Source organism: Corylus avellana, chromosome ca7 (assembly GCF_901000735.1).
Source record: "Corylus avellana chromosome ca7, CavTom2PMs-1.0".
Lineage (NCBI taxonomy): Eukaryota > Viridiplantae > Streptophyta > Magnoliopsida > Fagales > Betulaceae > Corylus > Corylus avellana.
Window position 1 is genome coordinate 23,899,663 of NC_081547.1, and position 21,257 is coordinate 23,920,919.

General features: G+C 40.0%; 3 protein-coding genes and 1 non-coding gene across 5 annotated transcripts; 1 reads left to right on the forward strand and 3 right to left on the reverse strand.

Moving 5' to 3' along the window:
• Positions 1-136: 136 nt before the first annotated feature.
• LOC132186227 (vacuolar protein sorting-associated protein 24 homolog 1) lies at positions 137-10,755 on the reverse strand. Its single transcript, XM_059600086.1, has 6 exons — positions 10,502-10,755; positions 10,142-10,218; positions 9,276-9,378; positions 2,165-2,286; positions 566-760; positions 137-476 (listed from the first exon to the last, which is right to left on the reverse strand). Exons 1-6 carry the CDS (start codon positions 10,611-10,613, stop codon positions 396-398), a joined length of 690 nt encoding a protein of 229 aa, XP_059456069.1. The 5' UTR covers positions 10,614-10,755; the 3' UTR covers positions 137-395.
• Positions 10,756-12,620: 1,865 nt separating this feature from the next.
• LOC132187131 (uncharacterized) lies at positions 12,621-17,299 on the reverse strand. 2 transcript variants are annotated; one of them, XM_059601324.1, is made up of 5 exons: positions 17,111-17,299; positions 15,364-15,515; positions 15,109-15,196; positions 14,395-14,461; positions 12,621-13,047 (listed from the first exon to the last, which is right to left on the reverse strand). In XM_059601324.1, the coding sequence occupies exons 1-5, from the start codon at positions 17,122-17,124 to the stop codon at positions 12,994-12,996; spliced, it is 375 nt and encodes a 124-aa protein (XP_059457307.1). In that variant the 5' UTR covers positions 17,125-17,299; the 3' UTR covers positions 12,621-12,993. The 2 variants fall into 2 exon arrangements, with proteins under 2 accessions (XP_059457307.1, XP_059457306.1); XM_059601323.1 differs by having other exon boundaries at positions 12,621-13,925.
• A 920-nt stretch (positions 17,300-18,219) lies between these two features.
• Positions 18,220-18,310, forward strand: TRNAY-GUA (transfer RNA tyrosine (anticodon GUA)). Its single transcript is given in 2 exon segments — positions 18,220-18,256; positions 18,275-18,310. It is a non-coding gene; the product is annotated as a tRNA-Tyr (tRNA).
• Positions 18,311-18,370: 60 nt separating this feature from the next.
• On the reverse strand, positions 18,371-20,762 carry LOC132187129 (probable cysteine protease RD19D). The gene is made up of 4 exons (XM_059601321.1): positions 20,164-20,762; positions 19,227-19,346; positions 18,895-19,138; positions 18,371-18,801 (listed from the first exon to the last, which is right to left on the reverse strand). Exons 1-4 carry the CDS (start codon positions 20,650-20,652, stop codon positions 18,530-18,532), a joined length of 1,125 nt encoding a protein of 374 aa, XP_059457304.1. The 5' UTR covers positions 20,653-20,762; the 3' UTR covers positions 18,371-18,529.
• Positions 20,763-21,257: the final 495 nt, after the last annotated feature.

Sequence of the window (21,257 nt, forward strand, 5' to 3'; positions counted from 1 at the left end):
AAATAAACATAAAAGCACAACGAAGGAGAAAACAAATCCAACACTCTGGCATTGGCAGAACCAATAGTTGATACCCTTGCTTTGAAGCATCAACAACATAGCACGAAGCTATAGAATAAAGAAAAATCATCAACTATACACATGAATAGTAAATACTTAACTGATTTATTTATATTAGAAAAAAAGTTGTTAGTATTTCTTTAGGGCATGACATATTACACTAGAGAGCATACATATATCACGGACTTTGCTATGAACTATCTTTAATCATAATGAGGTATGCTGGGTTTGAAGCCCTACAATCTCAAACAGAACAATTGGCTTAAACCCTACTTTATACACACTCAATTTTTCTCTAATTCTGAGTGATTAGGCAATAATAACACTGCAAAAACCTACGATCTCACTTTAGCAAGCCGCGCTCTCAACTCTTCCAGCTCTTCCTCGTCGTCTGCACCCTCTGCAAGAGCTTCTTCCTGTGAAAATCCAAAAGGGAGATTATTTCCTTGGTTTCTTTAAAATAATAATAATTGCGAAGTTATGAAGGGAGTAAAGTTCTACATACTTCTTGTGAAGTGCTGGCTCTCTGAGCAGGTAACTTTACCCTTTCCTTCCTGACAGCTTCTGGAAGCTGTGCAGCTGTCTCACCAGCTATTTCAGTCAGCACTTTATCAACTTCTTCTTCAGTTTCTTCCTCTATGTCTTCCGAATCCAATGCCGTGTCAACAGCATCATTCACGAACTCTTCAATAACCCCTGCCTGAATTAGAAATAAGTGTTACATCTAGAAAACCAAGAAGGCTCTACATTAGCAAAAGCTGGTATTTAGAAAGAGTAGAGCCAAAAACCACATTTTTATCCCATAATGCTAACATGGCAGTACCAACCAACTCTTAGATTATTCATGTAAAAAAAGAAAATCCAAATATTGATTGAAACTGCCACATTAGCATTATGAGAGAGTTGTAGGATAAAAATGAGATTATTCATTAGAAAAAACACCTAGACTAGTGCTAGGCAGTGAATATTCTGAAACATTGTTATGCAAAGGGCCTCTTGCTGCCACTAAATATCAGACATGGCTCTAAAAACAGAGACCCGACAACTTAAAGGGTGTCTTGACTCCTCTTTTTCCATAATAGTGAAAGAAAAGCAATGTTTCATACACTCTTACCAGTTTTTATAGATTAACGATGAGAAAATGAAAACAATCAGAACTTGCTGGATGATAACTGACGCACATCTAATAAAAATGATTTCAAGTTTCTTGGTCAATACGTTGAATGGATAGAACAGAGATGAGCTCAGCCAAATGACAGGAAACTATATATCCAACAATAGTAACTCCAAACAACATTAGTTTAAGGGTGGGATAGTATGAGTTGATTTCAGAGCTGCCTACACCTCCGAAAAAGTCAGAGTCGGAGGCAATTCAAATAGTAGGAGTTGGGCCATGATCAAAGATGACGACAAAGACAAAGAAGATCTCTGTCTTCGATAGACAAAGACAGCGAAGATCTGCTCGTCTTTGTCATTGTCATCTTTGCCAACATCATCGTCTTCGTCTGTCAAAGACAAAGAGATCGTCTCTTCATCTTCGTCCAGATTCGTCTTCGTCAGAGAAGATTCAAGAGAGCTCAAAGAGGGAGAGAGAACAGGTACAGGAGCAGCCAAGTAGGGTTTCGAACAAATTTATAACTTCTTCAAAGCAATTCCGTTTTGGACTTTGATAACACATAAGTTTTTATAAAAAATAATAATAAATAAATAAAAGTCCAGTCAGGTCTGGAAAAGTCGAAAACCTGAAAGGGTTTCCGATGCCGACTCCAACTTTTGTCAGAAATCCAAAACCAAATCTGACGCCGCCTCTGCCTACCCTCGCAAGCCGACCCAAGTGGGTCAGAACTGGGTCAGAGGTCGGAAAATCAATGGCTTGCACAGCCCTATATTAGTTAAGCCCCATTGAGCACTCAACAAGATTATGAGCATTCAAAGATATGCTAACATGCCATCCAAACCACACCCAGAGAAAAACAAAAAAGAAACAGTGATATGCTGAAATAATGAACTTCAAAAGAATATAACAAGATACAAAGTCATGTAATTTTCTTACAAATAAAGAGAATGAACAAATAGTTGTTCATAGGTGAAGCGACAATATTACCTTGGTCATTTCTTTGCTGAATTCTTGCATTGTGGTTGCCATTTCTGGGGCTTTCATGAGATTATTGACAATTTTCATGACATCTGCGCTCTTGGACAAATGACCAACTGTACGGGCAATTGCTGCAAGTTTCATGGAGCAAAAATAAATTCAGTCACTACAAAATATTTCAGATTTTTCATGGCAATAAACTTTAAAAATAAAAAGAACAAAAAAAACAAAAACTCTGTCAAATAAGAACATAATACAATCCCAGAGTAGATATAATCAAAACAGACCAGTACACATAGGTCGAGGCTTTCAATAGGACCATATCAAATTTCCATAGAAAGATGGTAAAAGAGTTGAATAACTGATTTCACTTATGAATTGAGTTCATAGGTTACCTAGAGAAAAAATCATTAGCGAGAATCTCCCTTCACAGAAATAGCAGTTGCTTATCATCAGCTTGGAAGTCAAGTCAATTTTTTTTTTGATAAGTAAGTAACAGACTTTATTAAAAGCGTAAGGCGCCCCGAAGTACACTAGAAGTATACAAGGAGGATCACCTAACTAGAAAGTGAAAAGCGAACAAGGAAATCATTATAGCTAATCGAGACCGGGGAAACAAACGCTACAGTCCAAAGATACAGAGTATGGAAACAATAGGATAAAAAGTCCTCGAAAGACCTCTCCACATCCTCGAAGCACCTATTATTCCTCTCTCTCCATAGACACCAAAAAAAGCAAGTAGGCACCATCTTCCAGACTGCAGCACTCCCCCCCCTTCCTGCAGACCACCAACAGGCTAGCAACTCGAAAACCCGACCAGGCATTACCCATGATAACCCAAAACGGCCAAAGAAGGCACTCCACAAAGCAGACGCCACCTCACAATGAATAAGAAGATGATCCACTGTCTCCTCACTCTTCTTACACATCCAACATCTGTTTACCACAATCACTTTTCTCTTTCTGAGGTTATCTAAGGTCAGAATTTTCCCCCAAGCCGCCGACCATGCAAAAAAAGCTGCCCTTGGAGGAGCCTGAGTCCGCCACACACTCTTCCAGGGGAACCTCCTCCCTTCCGAGCATGCCAAGGAGAGAAAGAGAGACTTGACCTTGAAAGTACCTCTTTTGGAAGGGTTCCACCATAATCTATCTTCCGACCCTCTTCTCACTCCTGTAGAATGTAACACCTGGAAAAATGAGGCAAAGGTCTCCACCTCCCAATCATGAGCCTCCCTCGAAAAACTCACGTTCCACTGGTTGGATCCCCCTAGCATCTCCACGTTATCCGCAACTGAGGCCTCCTTCGCACAAGCAATACTATAAAGGATCGGGAAAGCTATCTTGAGAGCAGAATCTCCACACCACCAATCATGCCAAAAGCTAATCCGAGACCCATCCCCCACTGCAAATCTTGTGAAGCCTTTGAAAGTTTCCCACCCTTTCCTAATATTCTTCCATAACCCTACCCCAAACGTGCCTCCAGGCTCAACCGAACACCATCCTCCCCATAAGCTTCCAAACTTCGCATCTATCACATCTCTCCACCAAGCGTCTCTTTCCGACCCATAACGCCACAACCATTTCCCTAAAAGAGCGCGGTTGAAAACCAATAAGTTCCTGATCCCCAACCCTCCCTCCTTGATCGGAGTGCAAACCTGCGACCACTTCACCAAGTGGTATTTGAACTCTTCGCCTATCCCTCCCCAAAGGAAATTGCGTTGAAGCTTCTCAATGCGCTTAGCAACACTCACCGGAATAGGAAAAAGAGACAAGTAATAAGTAGGCAGGTTAGCAAGAGTGCTTTTAATAAGGGTGACCCTACCCCCTTTCGACAAATATAACCTTTTCCAGCTGGCCAACCTATATTCAATCTTCTCGATCACTCCATCCCAAATATGCTTGGACTTACAAGAGCCTCCCAATGGGAGACCAAGGTACTTCACTGGCAAAGTAGCTGCCTCACACCCTAAAATACCGGCTAACGAAGCCACTTGCTCCACGTTCCCCACCGGAATAAGCATCGATTTAGCCAGATTAACCTTCAACCCGGAAGCAGCTTCAAACAGCAAGAACAAACTCCGTAAGTAACGTAACTGGGCAGGCCTCGCATTGCAGAAAATCAAGGTGTCGTCGGCAAATAAAAGATGGGAGACTGTTGTGGTACCGATTTTGAAGCCTTCTAACAACCCCCTATGAACCGCCGCCGAAATCATCCTACTCAGGACCTCCATCACAAGCACAAACAACAAAGGAGAGAGAGGATCCCCTTGTCTCAAACCCCTGGAGCTACTGAAGAAACCTTTAGGAGACCCATTTACCAGAATCGAGAACCGCACCGAGGAAATGCAATGTTGAATCCAAGAACACCAAACCCCTCCAAAACCGCACCTCCTTAGCAAGTACAACAAGAAGCCCCAATTCACATGATCGTAAGCTTTTTCCAAATCCATTTTGCAAATGACCCCTGGCTCCCCAGATCTCATCCTACTACCAAGGCATTCATTAGCAATCAAGATGGGATCTAGAATCTGCCGACCTTTGATGAAAGCATTTTGCGACTTGGAGATAATCTTGTCCAACACAACCTTCAATCTATTTGCTAAAACCTTGGCAATAATTTTGTACATACCTCCCACAAGGCTAATCGGGCGGAAATCTTTAAGGTTGATGGCACCGGGAATCTTCGGAATAAGCGAAATGAAAGAGGCGTTGAGGCTCTTAACAAACATCCCGCCAGCATGGAAAGCATTGAAAACCCTCATAATGTCCTCCCTCACCACCTCCCAACAAGCTTGGAAGAACGCCATAGAAAACCCATCGGGGCCCGATGCCTTGTTACCATTCATCTTAAACACGACCTTTCTAACCTCTTCCTCTTCAAAATCTCTCTCCAACCAGCTGGCCTCTCCCTCTGAAATGGAATCCAAGGAAATACCATCTACCAAAGGCCTCCAATTGTGATGTTCAGCAAAGAGCTTTTGGTAGAAATCAACAATGTGCTCACTAATCTCATCCTGATTTGAAGAAAGATTATCCCCAATCATAAGATTCTCTATCGAATTATATCTTCTATTAGAGTTGGCTATGGAATGAAAGAATTTAGTGCACTTGTCCCCTTCCTTTAACCAAAACACCCTAGATTTCTGTCTCCAACTAATCTCCTCCATAAGAGTACACTTCTCTAAATCTCGAACAGCCTCGGCCTTCCTCGCTAACTCCTCCTCGTTCAAGGCCCTACTTTCTTCGTGCTCATCAAACACCCGAAGATCCTCAAGAAGAGTCCGCTTATTCCTCTCAATGTTGCCAAACACCTCCTCATTCCAAGTCTTCAAATTCAGCTTCAAGGCCTTGAGTTTGCGAGCGAGAACAAAGCTCGGCGTACCTTGGAACTCATACGAATCCCACCATTGTTTCACTAAATCAACAAACCCTTCCTCCTTAAGCCACATATTCTCAAACCTGAATGGCCTTTTCCCCTGAGTAACCTCCCCCAACTCAAGCATAATTGGGAAGTGATCCGAGCATAGACGGGGAAGCCTCTTCTGCCTCACCCCTGGAAACCCGGCTTCCAACTCTGGAGAAACAAGAAACCGATCAATCCTAGACCATAGCGGAGGATCTTGAGAGACCGACCAAGTACAAACACCCCCTACAAGGGGAAGGTCCATAAGCCCTTGTTCAGAAATAAAATCTGAGAAACCCATCATAGCACAATCCAGACGAGCTCCACCAGATCTTTCACTAGGGAATCGAGTGACATTGAAATCTCCCCCAATACACCAAGGCACGTTCCACCAACTAAGAACGCCAGCCAACTCATCCCAAAGGAGCCTTCTATCCCTATCAATATTCGGACCATACACCCCTGCAAACGCCCACACCGAGAGATCTGCCACGTTCCTGAAAGACACCGCCAGGGTAAAATCCCCTATACAGACATCGATCTTCTCCACCACCCTAGTATCCCACATGATTAAAATACCACCCGAGGCCCCACTAGACTCCAAACAGCACCAATCCACATGATTTCGCCTCCATAAACTGCGAACAATGTTTCTAGACATAGCCTGAATCTTGGTTTCTTGAAGGCAAACAACATCTGCATTCCAATCCCTAAGCAAATTGCTCACCCTCAAGCGCTTATCCCTCTTATTCAACCCTCTCACATTCCAAGAGATTATGCTTATCTTCATAACACTCCTACATTCCCCCTCCCTTTCCTGCTTCCCCGAATCGAGCTCCCACTTCTGGCATCATAATTCACCGAACACTCCAAATTCCTCATCTCCCTTTTACCTTTAGTGCCGCTGTTTGAAGTAGTTACCATCCCATTATTTCGACGTTCCTCTTCTAGAGAGGTCAACAATGCTAACAACTGCAGCTTATGACCGGCAAACGAAATCCCCACGATCGGATATATCTCATTGGCACACTGAATAACCCAATCGGAATAGCCTGCTGCATCCCCTGAATTAGGACCATAACTGTTCAAAGGCGAAGGCCCCTCTGTTCCACTCGCCTCTGCCCTCCCATCTTCCTTACTCCTATCATCAACCATGATTTCACCCCCACACCTCTTAGCTACCACCACCTGACCAACCTCTCGAGACTCAACCAAACCTGCACACCGGAGTCCATTATTTGAAGGATCAACGTCCCAGACATGCAGCCCACCATTATACCTTAGTTGCTGCACTTGACCCAAACCCCCACTAGCCTGACCGACAACCTGGAACACTTCACCGCCATTCCAAGGTACCAACTCATTGCCCTCACACACTGTACCTGGCATCACCGGCATCTTCTGGTGCGAAACCACCATCTCCAGTGCTCCGACAGCTCCAGAAGACTCCCCAGACTCGACCCACTCAAGCTCCTCACCGGCGGCCACCAAAATTGGCACCTCCGGCGTTGTCTGGCTCGACAGAGGCTCCCCTCCTTCCGAAATCCCGACTGCCGGAACACTGGATAAGTCGCCGGCCATCTCTGACTCACCAGCGACAACCACCAACGGCATCTCCGGCTTAGTCTGGCACGGAAACATCTCCCCCCTGTCCTTAATCACGATCGCCGGCGAGCAGCGGCTATTTCCGGCCAGAATCGACGCTTCTGTACTGCCAGAAAACTCACCGGGACCGTCACCAGAGGCTCTCACTGTAGCCGGCGATCCCTCTTCTATGAGCGCCCCTGCTGCCGCTGACGTCGACGCACCTGGGTGGCCTGCCGGAGACCTTCGGCATCCCTCCTGCAGGCCAGTCGTATCGAACCCCTCCGGCGATCCCTTGGGTCTTGCCCCTTCTGGACCAGACACACATGGGCTGGACTGACCCAGACCCAGGCCCACCCTCCTGCGCCTATACACAGCCACCACCTTCTTCTTTCCCTTACACTTTCTCTTGGCCCATTGGCCTTTCCCCTTAGACCCATCCTCCCGTTCCAAATCCCTAACCTCCATGTTGATCTTCTTGGGCTGGGCCACCCCTTGTGAGACCCCTCCTGCCAGCCCACACACGCTCGCACCACTCCTCTCCTCCAGAAACTTAATTAAAAAATCCAATCTCTCTAGACCCACGTCAACCTCTCCCCTCAACCTACTCAACGACTCCTTCGCATTAATGAGTTCAGTCTTCACACGAAACCAGGCCTGCTCTTCGAGTCTACCTACCCCCTCCCATCCCTTCACGTGATCAACTCCAACTTCCGATGCTGCCATCATTGTCGAGGTGTTCAACCTGCTCACCGGAGACTGATTTCTACTCGCCGGGATCCTATTGACAACTCCCCGTGACCCCCCTGCCTTTAGGTTGCACAATCCCTCCGCGTCAGAGAAATGGTTCTTCATCAGACCCTCCACGCAACCTCCACCAGTCTTCAACTGTATCCTCGCCTTGTGCGTATCCACCCCCTGCTCCGTGAAGGCATGGTGTTGATTATCCTTCTCTGTAGCAGCCTCCTTCAACCATCTAGGCACCCTTGCTATCGGCTCGGAATAAGCAACAAAACAGTCATCTGCCGGTTGCAACGACGACCCCAACACTTCCGCGAAACTCCTCCTTCCCACCCCCTCAAACTTCTTCTTGTCTACCGTTGTCTCCCTGACCTCGCACAGTGAAGACTTGGCCAAACGTACCTCCGAGATAAAACGTTCCCAACCTTGACCAACTCGCCCTTCTGGTATAATAATCGAACCTCTTCTTTGCCTTCCATCAAATTCTTCTACCGTCAGATAACGTCCATTCCTGTTAGCGCATTTTTGCGCAATTATCCGAGGAAACCCTGCTCTGGATTGGTCCCAAAAAACCTCAGAAGTTTCCACTGCCACCAAGTCCTCCACAATGCGCCCCAACCACAGCAGCTCATCCTTCTTCAAGAAGATGGTTTTTTGAATCCTATTGCTTCTTTCAAAAATCCTCACCCCTGAGCTTTTTATCACTAACTCAAACTTCTTGGACTCCACAGACCACTTCCTCGAATCAGCCATAACACTAATCAATCAGCTAACAAACTAGACACCCAAACAGGTCACACGCGCCACCCACACCCCTGCACTCAGGCGGGGGTGGATGAGAGAGAAGAGAGAAAAACTTTCATGTTTTTTTCAAAAGCCTAATAATGACTTTAACCATAAAGCGGTAGCAAAACTAATTTGTTTGCAGCTATTATACAAATAAACTTAATGGCAGACTTTCCTGCCATGTTCAATTTATAGGCCTGTCAACCACAAGTATAATTTTGTACATTTGTACATTTAACTCGACATTTCTTTCTTTCGTATTCCTTTCTAATTTGCTTTCTGAAATCTTCTTTGTCAATTAAGCGTGAAAAAGGAAATTTAAGGTTCTATCATTGAATTAGTTTTATCGTTCTGGAAAACTTAACATTGAAGCCCTACAATTATCTGGAGCAAGACACGTGAATTATTAAGTTTAATCCAAGTCCTCAAAAAAGAAACGAAAAGAAAAGAAAAGAAAAGAGAAAAAGAAGAGACCAATATGGAAAGTTGACAGTTAAAAACGAGGTTTATTAAGTTGATATGTAAGACGAGGTAACGTGTTATTTTTCTCAAGATGATACACATGTTCACATGAAGATCATAAAGAATATATGTGGAGCATCATACCAACACTTTCTCCAAGGTGCATTGATATTGAGTTCAGTTGGGCCTTATTCTCGTGAAGGCGATTCACAGTCTTTCTTGACATCACAATTTCCTTTGCAAGTGCCTAAAATTTAACTCATATAAGGATTGGAACACAGAATATGTGGAAGAGATGACAGTTCAACAGGGTAACAGTAGTAGTCATTCAATGTAAGGAGCAGATCGAAGTATCCAATGTGGCTAAAACTAGACTCCAAGTCAGATGCCCATATGATGGTCTAATCTAGACAAACATGCAAGAGAGCTTTGATGCCCTATCACTCCTTTAAATTACTCTTGCAAAAAGATCAGTATTTTACATTGAAGATGTTATATGAAATTAATCTTGGAATGAGGCTACAATTCCTGATTGAAACTTAAATATCAAGGCCATAACAGCACAATGATACTCATTTACAAACTCAAGTGGGCAAAGAACATGATTCCAGAAGATGAAAACTAAAGGACATAAATCTGGTAGCTTTCTGAACCAGGCACACGTATCCTGGGCCACACAATACACTTGCAATGATAAGATCAAATCTTAGCCACTTACCTACTACATTTCTTTTCAACTGCATAACCCGCTGTAACAAACAAATAGTTTAAAGAAGATGAATGGAGGAACTGTATGAACTAAGGAACAACCAAATAAGCCACAAGATCGCTAATGTTTGAATGGACATCAAACATATGAATCCATGAATAATCTAACAAATCCCTCCTTCTGTGCATGATCTTAAGCAAACGGTACAGAACCATAACATCGAAAATGTTAACAATACATGAATAATTGAACCATACTAGCAAAATAAAAACAGAAACAATAATAAGAAAATTGGTAATACCTTTGCTGAGCCCAAGTCATTTCTCTTGGCAGCCTCTCTAATTGCTTTTTGGACGTTCTTCTCCTCTCTCTGGACATCTAAACAAAACAAACCCACGATTTTATTTTTTAAGACAAAAAAATCATCACCAAAATACAAAATGGGACAACCCCATCACTATAAACCTCAGATCCTGAAACCCATTATATAAGAAATAAAAAAGATTATGTTTCAGCCACAATTCATTAATAAACACGCCAGATCAGACAGACCCATCAATCTATAAGTTCTTCGAGCACCCATGACACAGAATCACAATTTACATCACCTAAATGAAACCCAACCCAAAAGATAAAAAAATAAAAAATAAAAAGAGCATGCCTCTGATTTGGCGCTCGATGTTGCGACATTCTTGTCGGAGCCGTCGCTGCCAATCTCTCAATTGCTCTTGTGGGCTCGGTTTGGGCTTCAAAATGCTCTTGAATTTGTCCATCTTGTCTCTGCCTTTCTAGTTCACAAAAAAAGGGGGAAGAAAATTCAGAAGAAACTAAGGAACACTTCAGAAGATGATGTTCTGCTTAGGCTCAAAGCACCTTCTTATTTTCAAGTTCGTTTTCCAGGAAAAGTGGCAGTCAATTTTTATTTTGTGGAAAATATGATAAAGCGTTTAGTCATGGTGGCTGGGCAATACGATGTCGTTTGCAGTTTGACTTGTATGCGTAAGCAAGGTTGCCTTGACAGCCACGGATGTTTTTTTGCTTTTTTTTCCTAAAAGTAGTTTTTGCAATGAAAAGTTGTTTTTAAGAATAAATAAATTCATAGTCCAACTAATTTTATTTAATTTTTTAAATAACCCATTCCAAAAAAATTGTGTTTGGATAAGTTATTCTGTTCACTCAGATATAATTTGAGATTGGTTTTGGATATAAAAGTTTGACGATCTAAATCTAGACATCATAATATATTCAAATAAAAAAAAATGTATGTGACATTAAAATTGTAATACAAAGATTAATTTTTGATATTGTTCAAGAAATGCTACATATATTATCCTCATTCTTCTCTCCTTTTTCTACTTTCTAAAATCATCATTGGATTAGTAAGACTGATGTATGAGATCCATATAACCTTACAAATTCAATGGTAATTTAAAAAAAATAAAAGAACGTGAGGAGCCAAAAGAGAAAATAAAGTATTTTCCATCAAGAAATGTACTTCGGAATTTGATAATTAATCATTACTCATTGGCTTCCGGATTTAGACCCTTTAGGATCATAGGACCATAGGTCTATTATTTAAGAGTGTACATTGGATCGTACATAACCTTGCGAAAAATGATAGGCTTACAAATACATTTTATAAAAAAACTTTTACAAACTGATGTGGAATAGTATGATTGGATTTCTCGAAATTTGAATTTATCTCATATCCAATCATATTGTATCACATCAGTTTGTAAAAATTCTTTTGTAAAATGTGTTTATAAACTTAGCATTCCTCTAAACTTGCAAGGTGAGGTACACCTACACCTACCGGTCAGAATGGACATTCTCGTATAATCTGTCTCCCATTGTTGCAATGCCTATTCTTCCTTCTTGTTTTTTGTTTTGTTTCTTTATATCATTTGACCAGACAAAAAAAAAATAATAATAATAATATACATATATTTTATACTTTCTACCATGTTGGAAAATTTCATATATACGTTGATGTTAAGATGGCCCTTAATGAGTACTAAATCCAAATTTGTTGCTTTCATACTAGGGATCAAGATCCAAGTGAACCGGAGAGGAGACTCCCACAGGATGAAATTCAGAGTAAACGGCATAGGAGAAAAAAAAAAAAGTGAAATTGCAATACCATTTCCATTAAAATAATCACCATGACATATATTGATCCAAGACATTGTCCAACCCAAATCCAACCCTAAATCAAAAAAATATTCACTCTAAAAGTAAACAGTAGATCAAGGGGATATGCAAAAGGCCAAAAAAACTTATAAGCACTTATGCTTTTAAAGGTTAAAACATATGGTACCAAAATATGCCTAACTCTTATTTTTAGGAAGCCTGCAGGCTTGTGGACTTCTAGTTACCATCCATCAGAATTTACGATACGGATTCCTTGTGAGTGATCAGGGCAGTGCAATCGGTTACCATATTGCATTATAATAATGCAGCTTCATGTGAGGGGCCGTCTGAGCCCCATTTGCTCAGGCCGCCTCCGGATAGCCCAAGCCCCACCTGTTTGAGAGACTGCACAAGCAGGTAGGGCCGGACAGATCTAAATTCCCTTGCAAGTGGCATCAGAGAAAAAATTGAAGTCACTTTACATCATTTAAAAGTGTTGAAAATATGTAGACTGATAGTAAAGAATAAGAAGACAATGAAATAAGCAGTTAACAGAAGAATCACAAGGCACTTTTTTTTTTTTTGGAAGAAAATGACTCAGAACAAATTATGAATCTAAACAAAATTAGGACACCAAGGCCACAAAGACAAAAGGAGAGTAACAGTCTTTCCTGAAGATGCCAGAGAAGCAACAAATACAATTACAGTTGCTTTCAAGGGTATTCATAAGTTAAAGCTGAATGAGATACATCAATATCTTACAACAAATGAGAGCTATACTGTTCAACAAAATGTGAACTCTTGTAAATCTTAAGGATCCCAAGGAAAAAAAAAAAACAGAGTGATAATGATAACCTGACTATATCACTGTTGTTAATTTTGAGTACATTGAAGGCTTCTCATCCTTCAATAAATGGAAGAATCAACTACAAGAAATTAGACTGTGCAACAGGCTGTCAAGGGTTCAACTGTGCTATCCACCATCAGTCTCCATCCTACTACTCAAAGATTATCATTAGCTATCTAATCGAAAAGGCCTTCGTCATGCCAAATATCAACTAAGAAATCCACCATCTCCTGCACAAACCACCAACCAACCAGATCCACATGAGATCTTTCAAAATCTTAGGAGCAAGATTAAAAGTGGCAGTTATAAAAACACTCCAGACATAACCTGTCCCAAATTGCAACTATAATCTATTACTTCCAAAATTTATTCAACTATGTTAGAATATAGGGCTACATTGTGCTTTCGTTGACTTGATTGTTTACAATACAAAAGTCCATATTTATAGGGTAGTGAGTGGATACAAGTATGGTAATCAAATTCCCGAGATTTGATTACAATCCAAAGATTTTATTACAACCAATCCTTAAATAAAAAATATTTTGATACCAATATACGGAAAAGATATAATATTTAGAAGCATATTACACATCATTCTCTCAACTATCTTTCAATCATCTCTTTTTGCAAATCCAATAGATCCACCATTGGATTTGTGGACTCATGTGGGTCTCACACAAATTAAATGGTAGATTCACCAATTCATTATACGGAGATGGGTGAAAGATGGGAAGGATAATGATTTTTATTATTTCTCTAATATTTACCCTATATTCTAACAAACTAGTTTGGGTGTGTTTAGATGCTTTTTTTCAGTTTTCCATATCATTAAAAATCCATAACGCATAGAAGCACCTTTCATTTCTTTTCCATAACAAATAAAAACATACTCTAGCATGGAGAGATCATCACAAACTAAAGTAAAAAAGTGATAAAATATCAAAATAGCCCCATAACTTTGGGAGAGAGGGTGCCTCATTACAAAGGAGGTCACAATGACCAGGCCCGGGCGACTATGTACCAAAACCACAGGTCTCCGCAAAGTCGTAAGACCATGTAGTGGGAGCTGACGCCTGCCCAGTGCCGGAAGATTAAGGAAATTGGTGACCTGATGACAAGGAAGTCAGTGACTGAAGCCTTGGTAAACGGCAGCCATAACTATAACAGTTCTAAGATAGCGAAATTCCTTGTCGGGCAAGTTCCAACCCACACAAAAGACATAATATGACACTGTGAACTAGTGAACTGGTTATCCTATACAAGCAACACATACAAGCTTAGAGAGAGAGAGAGAGAATGAGAATGAGAGAAATGAGCAACACATAATCATTTTAAAGACAAAAAATGTGAATATCTTGATCTATGTAGAAAAAGTTACATAACAATGATATGAGTGGTTCTACTATTCTACTCTCTCAAGCTTCAAATCCGAGACACTCTCTCTCTCTCTCTCACACACACATGTGCACACATGTGGCTGTGCAGAGATCTGATCAAGCACCCTGTGCTACTATTATAAGTAAACAAATGTTTGGTACAAGAAGACTTGCATGCATTGTGTGTATGAAGAAGCTTACAGGTAAAGAAATTGGCTCAGAGAAAGGCTCATTAGTCGAGAGAAGATCTTCATATGCCATGGACCAGCTGCAATAAGAAATTTTGCATTCATCTTTCAATCATTAGTGAGCAGCTACAAAAGAACATGGGACAAACCCCGTGATAGCCAAGAATATTATAATACAACAACAAACCAATTGCAAATATATATTGACATGTTTGTGTATACACATATCTGTACAAATTTATGTTTTCTTGAAGGTATGTCAGCAATCGTTTCTTTTTTTCTTTCTAATCTACAACAGTATCCTCTTTTTATGAGACTAGGCCTGATAATGAAGCTGAAACCTGTGCTTCTGAGAAGTAAGACCAAATAAGTTCTTTTGAATTGGCAAGTCCACATAGATTTTAGTTCAGAATTATACAGGCTGTCTAGAGTGGGGCTGCAAAGAAATCTAATCTATAATAACCAACCACATTCACACTTACATCTGCTGATAAATGCAGCAGCCAGAACACATGTGCTGCCACTTAAGTTACCGACATGGGTCAAATCTCAGTAGGATTCCAATGCTTCTTTTTTCATGCCTAACTACAGCATTTGCTTGATGATCTAAATGACCATTTTCTTTAAAAGTAATATGATTCCAAGCACATGGATTGTATAAAAACTATAGAATTTCCGAGAACAACTTATCCCATTGTATATAAGAAGCTTTGGAAAAAGCGTATACCTTAAAATTGGATCCTTTGCCTTTCTTTTTGGTCGTCGAGATTGATCCCCCACCCACTTTCTTCTGCTCTCTTGCCAAGCAATTGCAGCTGTACATTACAGTCAGCCCGAATATTCTTCAGAGAACAATATTTGAAGCATGGGTTACAATAACAACCAAAAAGAGTTGAAAAGAAAAAGAAACAGAAAAATATGATACTACCTTGTGCTTACAAACCCGTTATTCAGCACAAATCACCTAAATCAAGAGACTTACCATGATTGACAAAAACGGAAGAGCTCAAATCTTTTTCTGTGGGCTGTTTTTCTCTATCAGTAGATAAAGAATGTTCCAAAGGTTGCTTCCCGTTGCAACAGAGACTTCCAGTATTGACCTCCGTTGTCCCTGAACTGAACGACCATTCCATTCTGTAATGACACAAGGGTTGTTAACAAGAGTTCCTTTACAGAAGCCATCCTAAGGTTCTATCAACAGATGATCATGTAGAACCAAAATAGCTACTGATCAGCATAAAGCAGCTCTTCGGTGCTATAGACATGCAAAGGAAAGAAAGAATGAAAGAAAACAAAACGGAGCATCTTAACATGAAAGCTATATGCATTAGTTTACAGCCCATTTATACTACACGTATCTGATTCAATTTTGCATATCAATCATCTATCTATAATTTCCCCTTAATGTGCGCAATTTAATAGCAAACTCCCAAGAATTTTAATCCCCCTACACCCTTAAAAAGAACCGAATAAATAAAATGCCAATGCCAGCAACTTTTTTTTTTTACACTTTCATTTGTCATGGGAAAGTGTTGATGGCACTCTACTCTTTGAAGGATATTATTTCGCAAAGTTTCATTTGTTTTCCCTCTTCATTTACTGTACTTGAAATCGATCTCTCCTTTCAATAAGAACTTCCATTGAATCAGGTATCCCTGCAACTTATAATCAGGTTTTCATCTAATTCCAAATAGATGATGAAAATGACTCCGTGGCGGATGAATATCCAGGATACCAATGCATCTTCACAAGGCAATCTAAATATGACTTTGTTTTTATACAGAAGCCCTCACCACTGTTCATAGTCCACTGTTCATAGTCCAGTCAAGTTCCACTACTTGCTAAGGATAGACAACTAATAACCTTACAACGAGCCAACTCCAAACGGTTTCAAGATTCAATTTGCATGCTGTCTCCTCCATTATCTGAGCTTCCAAAAATGCGAGCATCAACTTTGATGCTTTATATCTTCTATCAAACGTCAGCACATTCAACTGCAAAACTCATTTCCTTGTTTCGCATTACACAATTTATTCCAAAGCTAAACATTTAACTACTTCCCAAATCTATGCCCAATAAAAGAGCTTGGGAATTATCTCTTGTTCAACATAGACCTGAATACTCAACAAATTTAAACCCATATCATATGAAAACCAAATAAATTACCTCTCCCCCCTCTCCCCCCTCTCCCCAAAGGAGACTGTTAAACAGTACCCATGTATCTCTGAGCTAAAGATTCTATGTAATTCCTTATTCATAATGACAAACATGGTTTACAAAATAAATGGAAGAATTAGAAGAGCAAAGAACTCATCTGCTCCCAAGACCCAAACATAAATAAATCTTCGCCCGGTCACCAAATTGATTCAGTAATCTTGAATCTCAAAATCTCAATTTCTAGATAATTTTATTTGATTGGTGTTGCTAAAAATAAATTGAGTGAAAGGCCACAACTTCTGCAAGAAAAAAAATAATAATGGAAAAATACAACGATTACACACCATAGATCCAACCAAAAACAAAACACAAAGGAAAATTTCAAAAAAAATAACCCAAAACCCATGGTTTTTCTTTCCAACTTTCGCAATGCATTCGAGTCATTCGACCATAATAGTTATATATCAAACGAACCCATATTAGATTTACACATAATCCTTCTACTAGTTAAGAAACAAATCAAAAATAGAAACAAATAACGAAAAGAAATTGTCAAAAAAGTTAGGCCATACCTTGTCGTGCACATATTACGGGAGTTTTTGTGCTGCAGATATTGATGCAGAGAAAGAGACAGAGATAGAATATGACAGATTTCTGATAAATGGTTTTGGGTGTAAAGGTTTAGAAAGACATTTTCTCTTTCGTATGTTTCTTGTTTTGTTCGCGGTCTTGTTTCCTTTGCTTAATGTTTTCCACAGTGTTCTGAACCACACTGTTCTTCACGTGGATGTGTTTTTGGTTTTGGATAAATAGGGTAGGTGTCAGATCAGCTGAATGACAGGAATACCCTCCACCTACTACGAGATGTATAAATCGAACGTGATGTTAGCACTCAGCTGTCATCGTTTACGCCACATGATCTCTGTAGGAACGGGCTAATTGGGAATTTTATTTTTTGTCCTAAAATATTTTTTGGATTTTTTTTTTATATATATTTTGTATGATTGAAAATCGTATCCAAACCAAAAATATTTTTGGTTGAAAAAAAAAAAAAAAAAAACTTATTTAATTTTCATAGAATAGTTTGTTTTTTTTTAAATTGTAAATTATTTTTCGAGTTTGAAGTTCTCACTCTTACCTGTATATTCTCTTGCCGTTCTCTTGCCGTTCATACTCCACTATCACCGCAGTTCACCAAAATCCGCCACCAACGGCGCGCACAAGTTCTCTGGAAGTCACCAACATTTTCTGCTATCATTGAAGGTCACTAACCATTGTCCACCATCCCTAACTTTTCCATATGATCTCAACACCAAAAAATTTGAATGAAAAACATTTTAAGTCGAAACAAACCAAACTTTGATCTCTCCTTTTTGTGATACATTAACACAGAATAAGGAATGCCTTATATAAATTCAAACAATTTAAGAGGAAAAATTGTATCGTTCATTTGCTCCAAACAACTTAAGATGCATATCAAGCATTGTTTAGGTAGCCTAATAACATAAATCTCACTATCCATTTGTAGAATTTGCACAACATGATTTTCAAGCTTGGTAGGCGCTTGATGGAAGAAAAAAAAAAGGAAGGGGTAAGTATATTCTATGCAATGGGTCAATAATGTCAGATTTGGTCTGTATACAAAACCAATAGTTATAAAATATCAATCAAATATAGCAAACCGACCTTAGCTCAGTTGGTAGAGCGGAGGACTGTAGTGGGTTTATCCTGATGATATCCTTAGGTCGCTGGTTCGAATCCGGCAGGTCGGATTCCTTATTTTTATTTTATTTTATTTCAAATCCATGAGTTTTATTTAACCTTCATTTTCTGCTAGAATGACCCACTCAATACAAAGAGGCATACACAAATTTATTGGTTTTGATTCGTCAAGGTATAATTCCAGAGAAGCAGAATCCAAAAACTGTATAGTACAGTTCCACATTACACCATGTTTATAGTTTTGTCAGAAGAAAACTTGTGCTTAGGACTTAGGAGGCTCGAGTCACAACTGTAGAGACCATCGTGTTCATGCCGCACATGCCTCGCCCCCGGCAGAGGTGGTAATATCCCTTTTCGCCCCATCGCTTCCCCCACGAATTCTTGATGATCCAATACGGCTTGTACCCGAATCTAAGAATGGAGAAGCCCTTTGCACCATATCCCACCAGCAACACGCCGTGATTCACCCATTTCTTCCCGCAGATGAATGGGCACGACACGCCGCCGATGTACGTTTGCATGAACACCGCATTCAACCCAACTGAATTTCAAACATCATAAGCTTTGTTGGTTGGCTGGCAAATGAGATAATGGGTGTACGTAAAAATTTATGTAAAATGCATGAAAGATGTACCTGCAAGAGGGCCGTGGTTGACTAAATATGCTGCAATTTGATTCTCGTCGACAGGAATGTTGGTGAAATTGGCGACTTTGACGGCAACTTTCTCCGGCTTAAACATGCATTCACCCTGTTTCCCTGTGTAGGGATATGAGCTCTCCTCCTCTAATCCTCCTGCCTCCATCAAATATTTGTATGCATTTGTCATGAGCCCTCCGTGGCATCCATTGTCGCATTCAGTCTTGTCCGTCGCATCGCACTGATCATAGAGAAAAATGCTAGAGCTTAATTTTACTATAATTTTTTTACAAATTTTGGCAGATAAATTTAATTGTTGTTTTACTAACTGCCTGATCGCAATCAACAAGCTGTTGTTCACTGAGATTGAGAAGTTTCCCTGTGGCTATGAAATTGGCTCCTTCAACGGCTCCTGTGGTGCTGAAAGCCCAGCATGATCCGCAGACACCCTGCATCAACAAAAATATGCATATAATTTCGAATTCGAGAAATAAAGTTTTTAATTTTTTTTTTAATTTTTTTTTTCAAAAGCTTATTAACAAAAGTGTGTTTTGTCCAATTTTTTATCTTGTAGGATCTTTGAAAGCGTTTTCAAATTTTTTTACCAAATCCCGACTTTCTAAATGTTATACCTCAATGTTAAACGTACCATTAAGCTCCTCAAACATATAAGCCTTTCATCCTTTCATGTCATAAGAAGCTACTCCAAATTTGAATCTTGGGTCAGCCCATCCCCTCACAAAGGGTCGGGTCGTTGCTATGGACTAATTAACCTTGCTCTAAAAAACTGAGCCCGGCCGAAACGACGGCCCGATGTTTGATAATTGATACTGCTTGTTAGTTTTTTTTTTTTTTAATTAATGTTTTGATATGTCAAAAACTAAAAATTATTTTTTATTTTTTAGGATTTTTTTTGTGTTTTGAGTTAATGGAACCTTTCTGACCAAATAGAGAAGAAAAATAAAATATTTAACGGAAATGAATAAAATCTTAATTTCAAATTAAACCTTTTTAATATTTAGTTGTATCAATCAATATTGTCTATTTCAAAATCATAGTAATTATTTGAACTCTCAATAAGTCTCTATTAATTAACTCAATAATTTCAAACTCGATCCGTTTATATTTAAATATGAAAATAAAGCTCTTGATAACAAAGTAACATAAAAAAAAAAACAATAATAAATAAATAAATAAAAATTATTTGTAATTGTATATATGTGAGATAATAATTAATTAATGGTTTAATTAACAAATAAGTTTCACCTGCATCTTAACCTCAGTAACAGCTCCTTTCTCCCGCCAATCAAAGCTGTCGGGCAAGCCAGCAACCACCTCCTCCTTCAGAAATGGTGCAGTTTCCTTAACCCCGACATCCACGCGATTCCTAGGCCCACCTCTGACGCCGGTGTAGAGCCGCTCGAACTCCTCCTCGGAGAGGTCGGAGAAGGGCGTGACACCGTGGACTGCGGTGGGGTCGAGCGCCTGGTGCTGGGCGGCTCTCACCATGTTCCTGGCGAATATCCCAAGGCGGTGCAGGTACTCCTCTCTCGTACCATATCTCTTCTCGTACTTCTCCATGAAAACCTTGAACTTCCTCTCGGTGCCCAGCAAATCAATATTGTCCGTGACTTGGAATATGTTTGGGTTTTGTGGGGTCTCCGTGCCATCGAGAGCTACAGAGAGGGTTAGTGCGCAGGTTAGGACTGCCACAACCACCGCGCATGTTAGAGTCGGGCCTTGCCTTATCATCATCCTCCACAGCTTGCTAGTGCTCTTGCGATCTTGGCCTGGAGTCCTGGACGCGAGCAACGAGACAGTATGAAGAGTTTCTCTGATTAGGTGTAAATCCGGTTTTGCCCTCGTTTGGGTTTTACTACAGATCGGAATCAAGAATATTTTCGTAAATTAATAGGACTATGGGTGCAGCGGTTGCATGCAGACCTATTGTAGGTGTTGAACACGTGGATCACCGGCACATAACGTGGCATCGTCCTGTCTCCACGTGTATACTTCCCACGTGTTACATTTTTCTGAGGATTTTGAAACGTAATCAGAAAATGGAGTAAGTTAAACTTGCTGATTTATTAATATCCATTCAATATTAATAAAAAATAAATAAAATATTTGATCTTAATATATTTTAAATATTTATTAATATCCATTCAATATTTAAAGGAATAGATTGTTTCCGATGCCCAGAAACAATTTTTTAAGATGCTCAATACCCAAAAATAAATTCGAATTTTCATAAAAAGACTGCTAAAAAATGCACTAATTCCAAAACGCATATGCCTAAAGTCTCAGAGTAACTCACAAATCGAAGATCACACCCATCGGAATATGACGACAACGGCAAG

Coding starts and splice junctions, on each gene's coding strand:
- LOC132186227 (XM_059600086.1), bottom strand. CDS start 10,613: ATGGACAAATTCAAGAGCATTTTGAAGCCCAAACCGAGCCCACAAGAG. Junction 9,379..10,141: donor ATGACTTGGGCTCAGCAAAG/GTATTACCAATT, acceptor GTTAAATTTTAG/GCACTTGCAAAGGAAATTGT. Junction 477..565: donor GAGCCAGCACTTCACAAGAA/GTATGTAGAACT, acceptor GGATTTTCACAG/GAAGAAGCTCTTGCAGAGGG.
- LOC132187131 (XM_059601323.1), bottom strand. Junction 15,197..15,363: donor TTCCGTTTTTGTCAATCATG/GTAAGTCTCTTG, acceptor TGTAATGTACAG/CTGCAATTGCTTGGCAAGAG. Junction 14,462..15,108: donor GCAAAGGATCCAATTTTAAG/GTATACGCTTTT, acceptor TTCTTATTGCAG/CTGGTCCATGGCATATGAAG.
- LOC132187129 (XM_059601321.1), bottom strand. CDS start 20,652: ATGATGATAAGGCAAGGCCCGACTCTAACATGCGCGGTGGTTGTGGCA. Junction 19,139..19,226: donor TTGTTGATTGCGATCAGGCA/GTTAGTAAAACA, acceptor CTCTATGATCAG/TGCGATGCGACGGACAAGAC. Junction 18,802..18,894: donor CAACCACGGCCCTCTTGCAG/GTACATCTTTCA, acceptor TTTGAAATTCAG/TTGGGTTGAATGCGGTGTTC.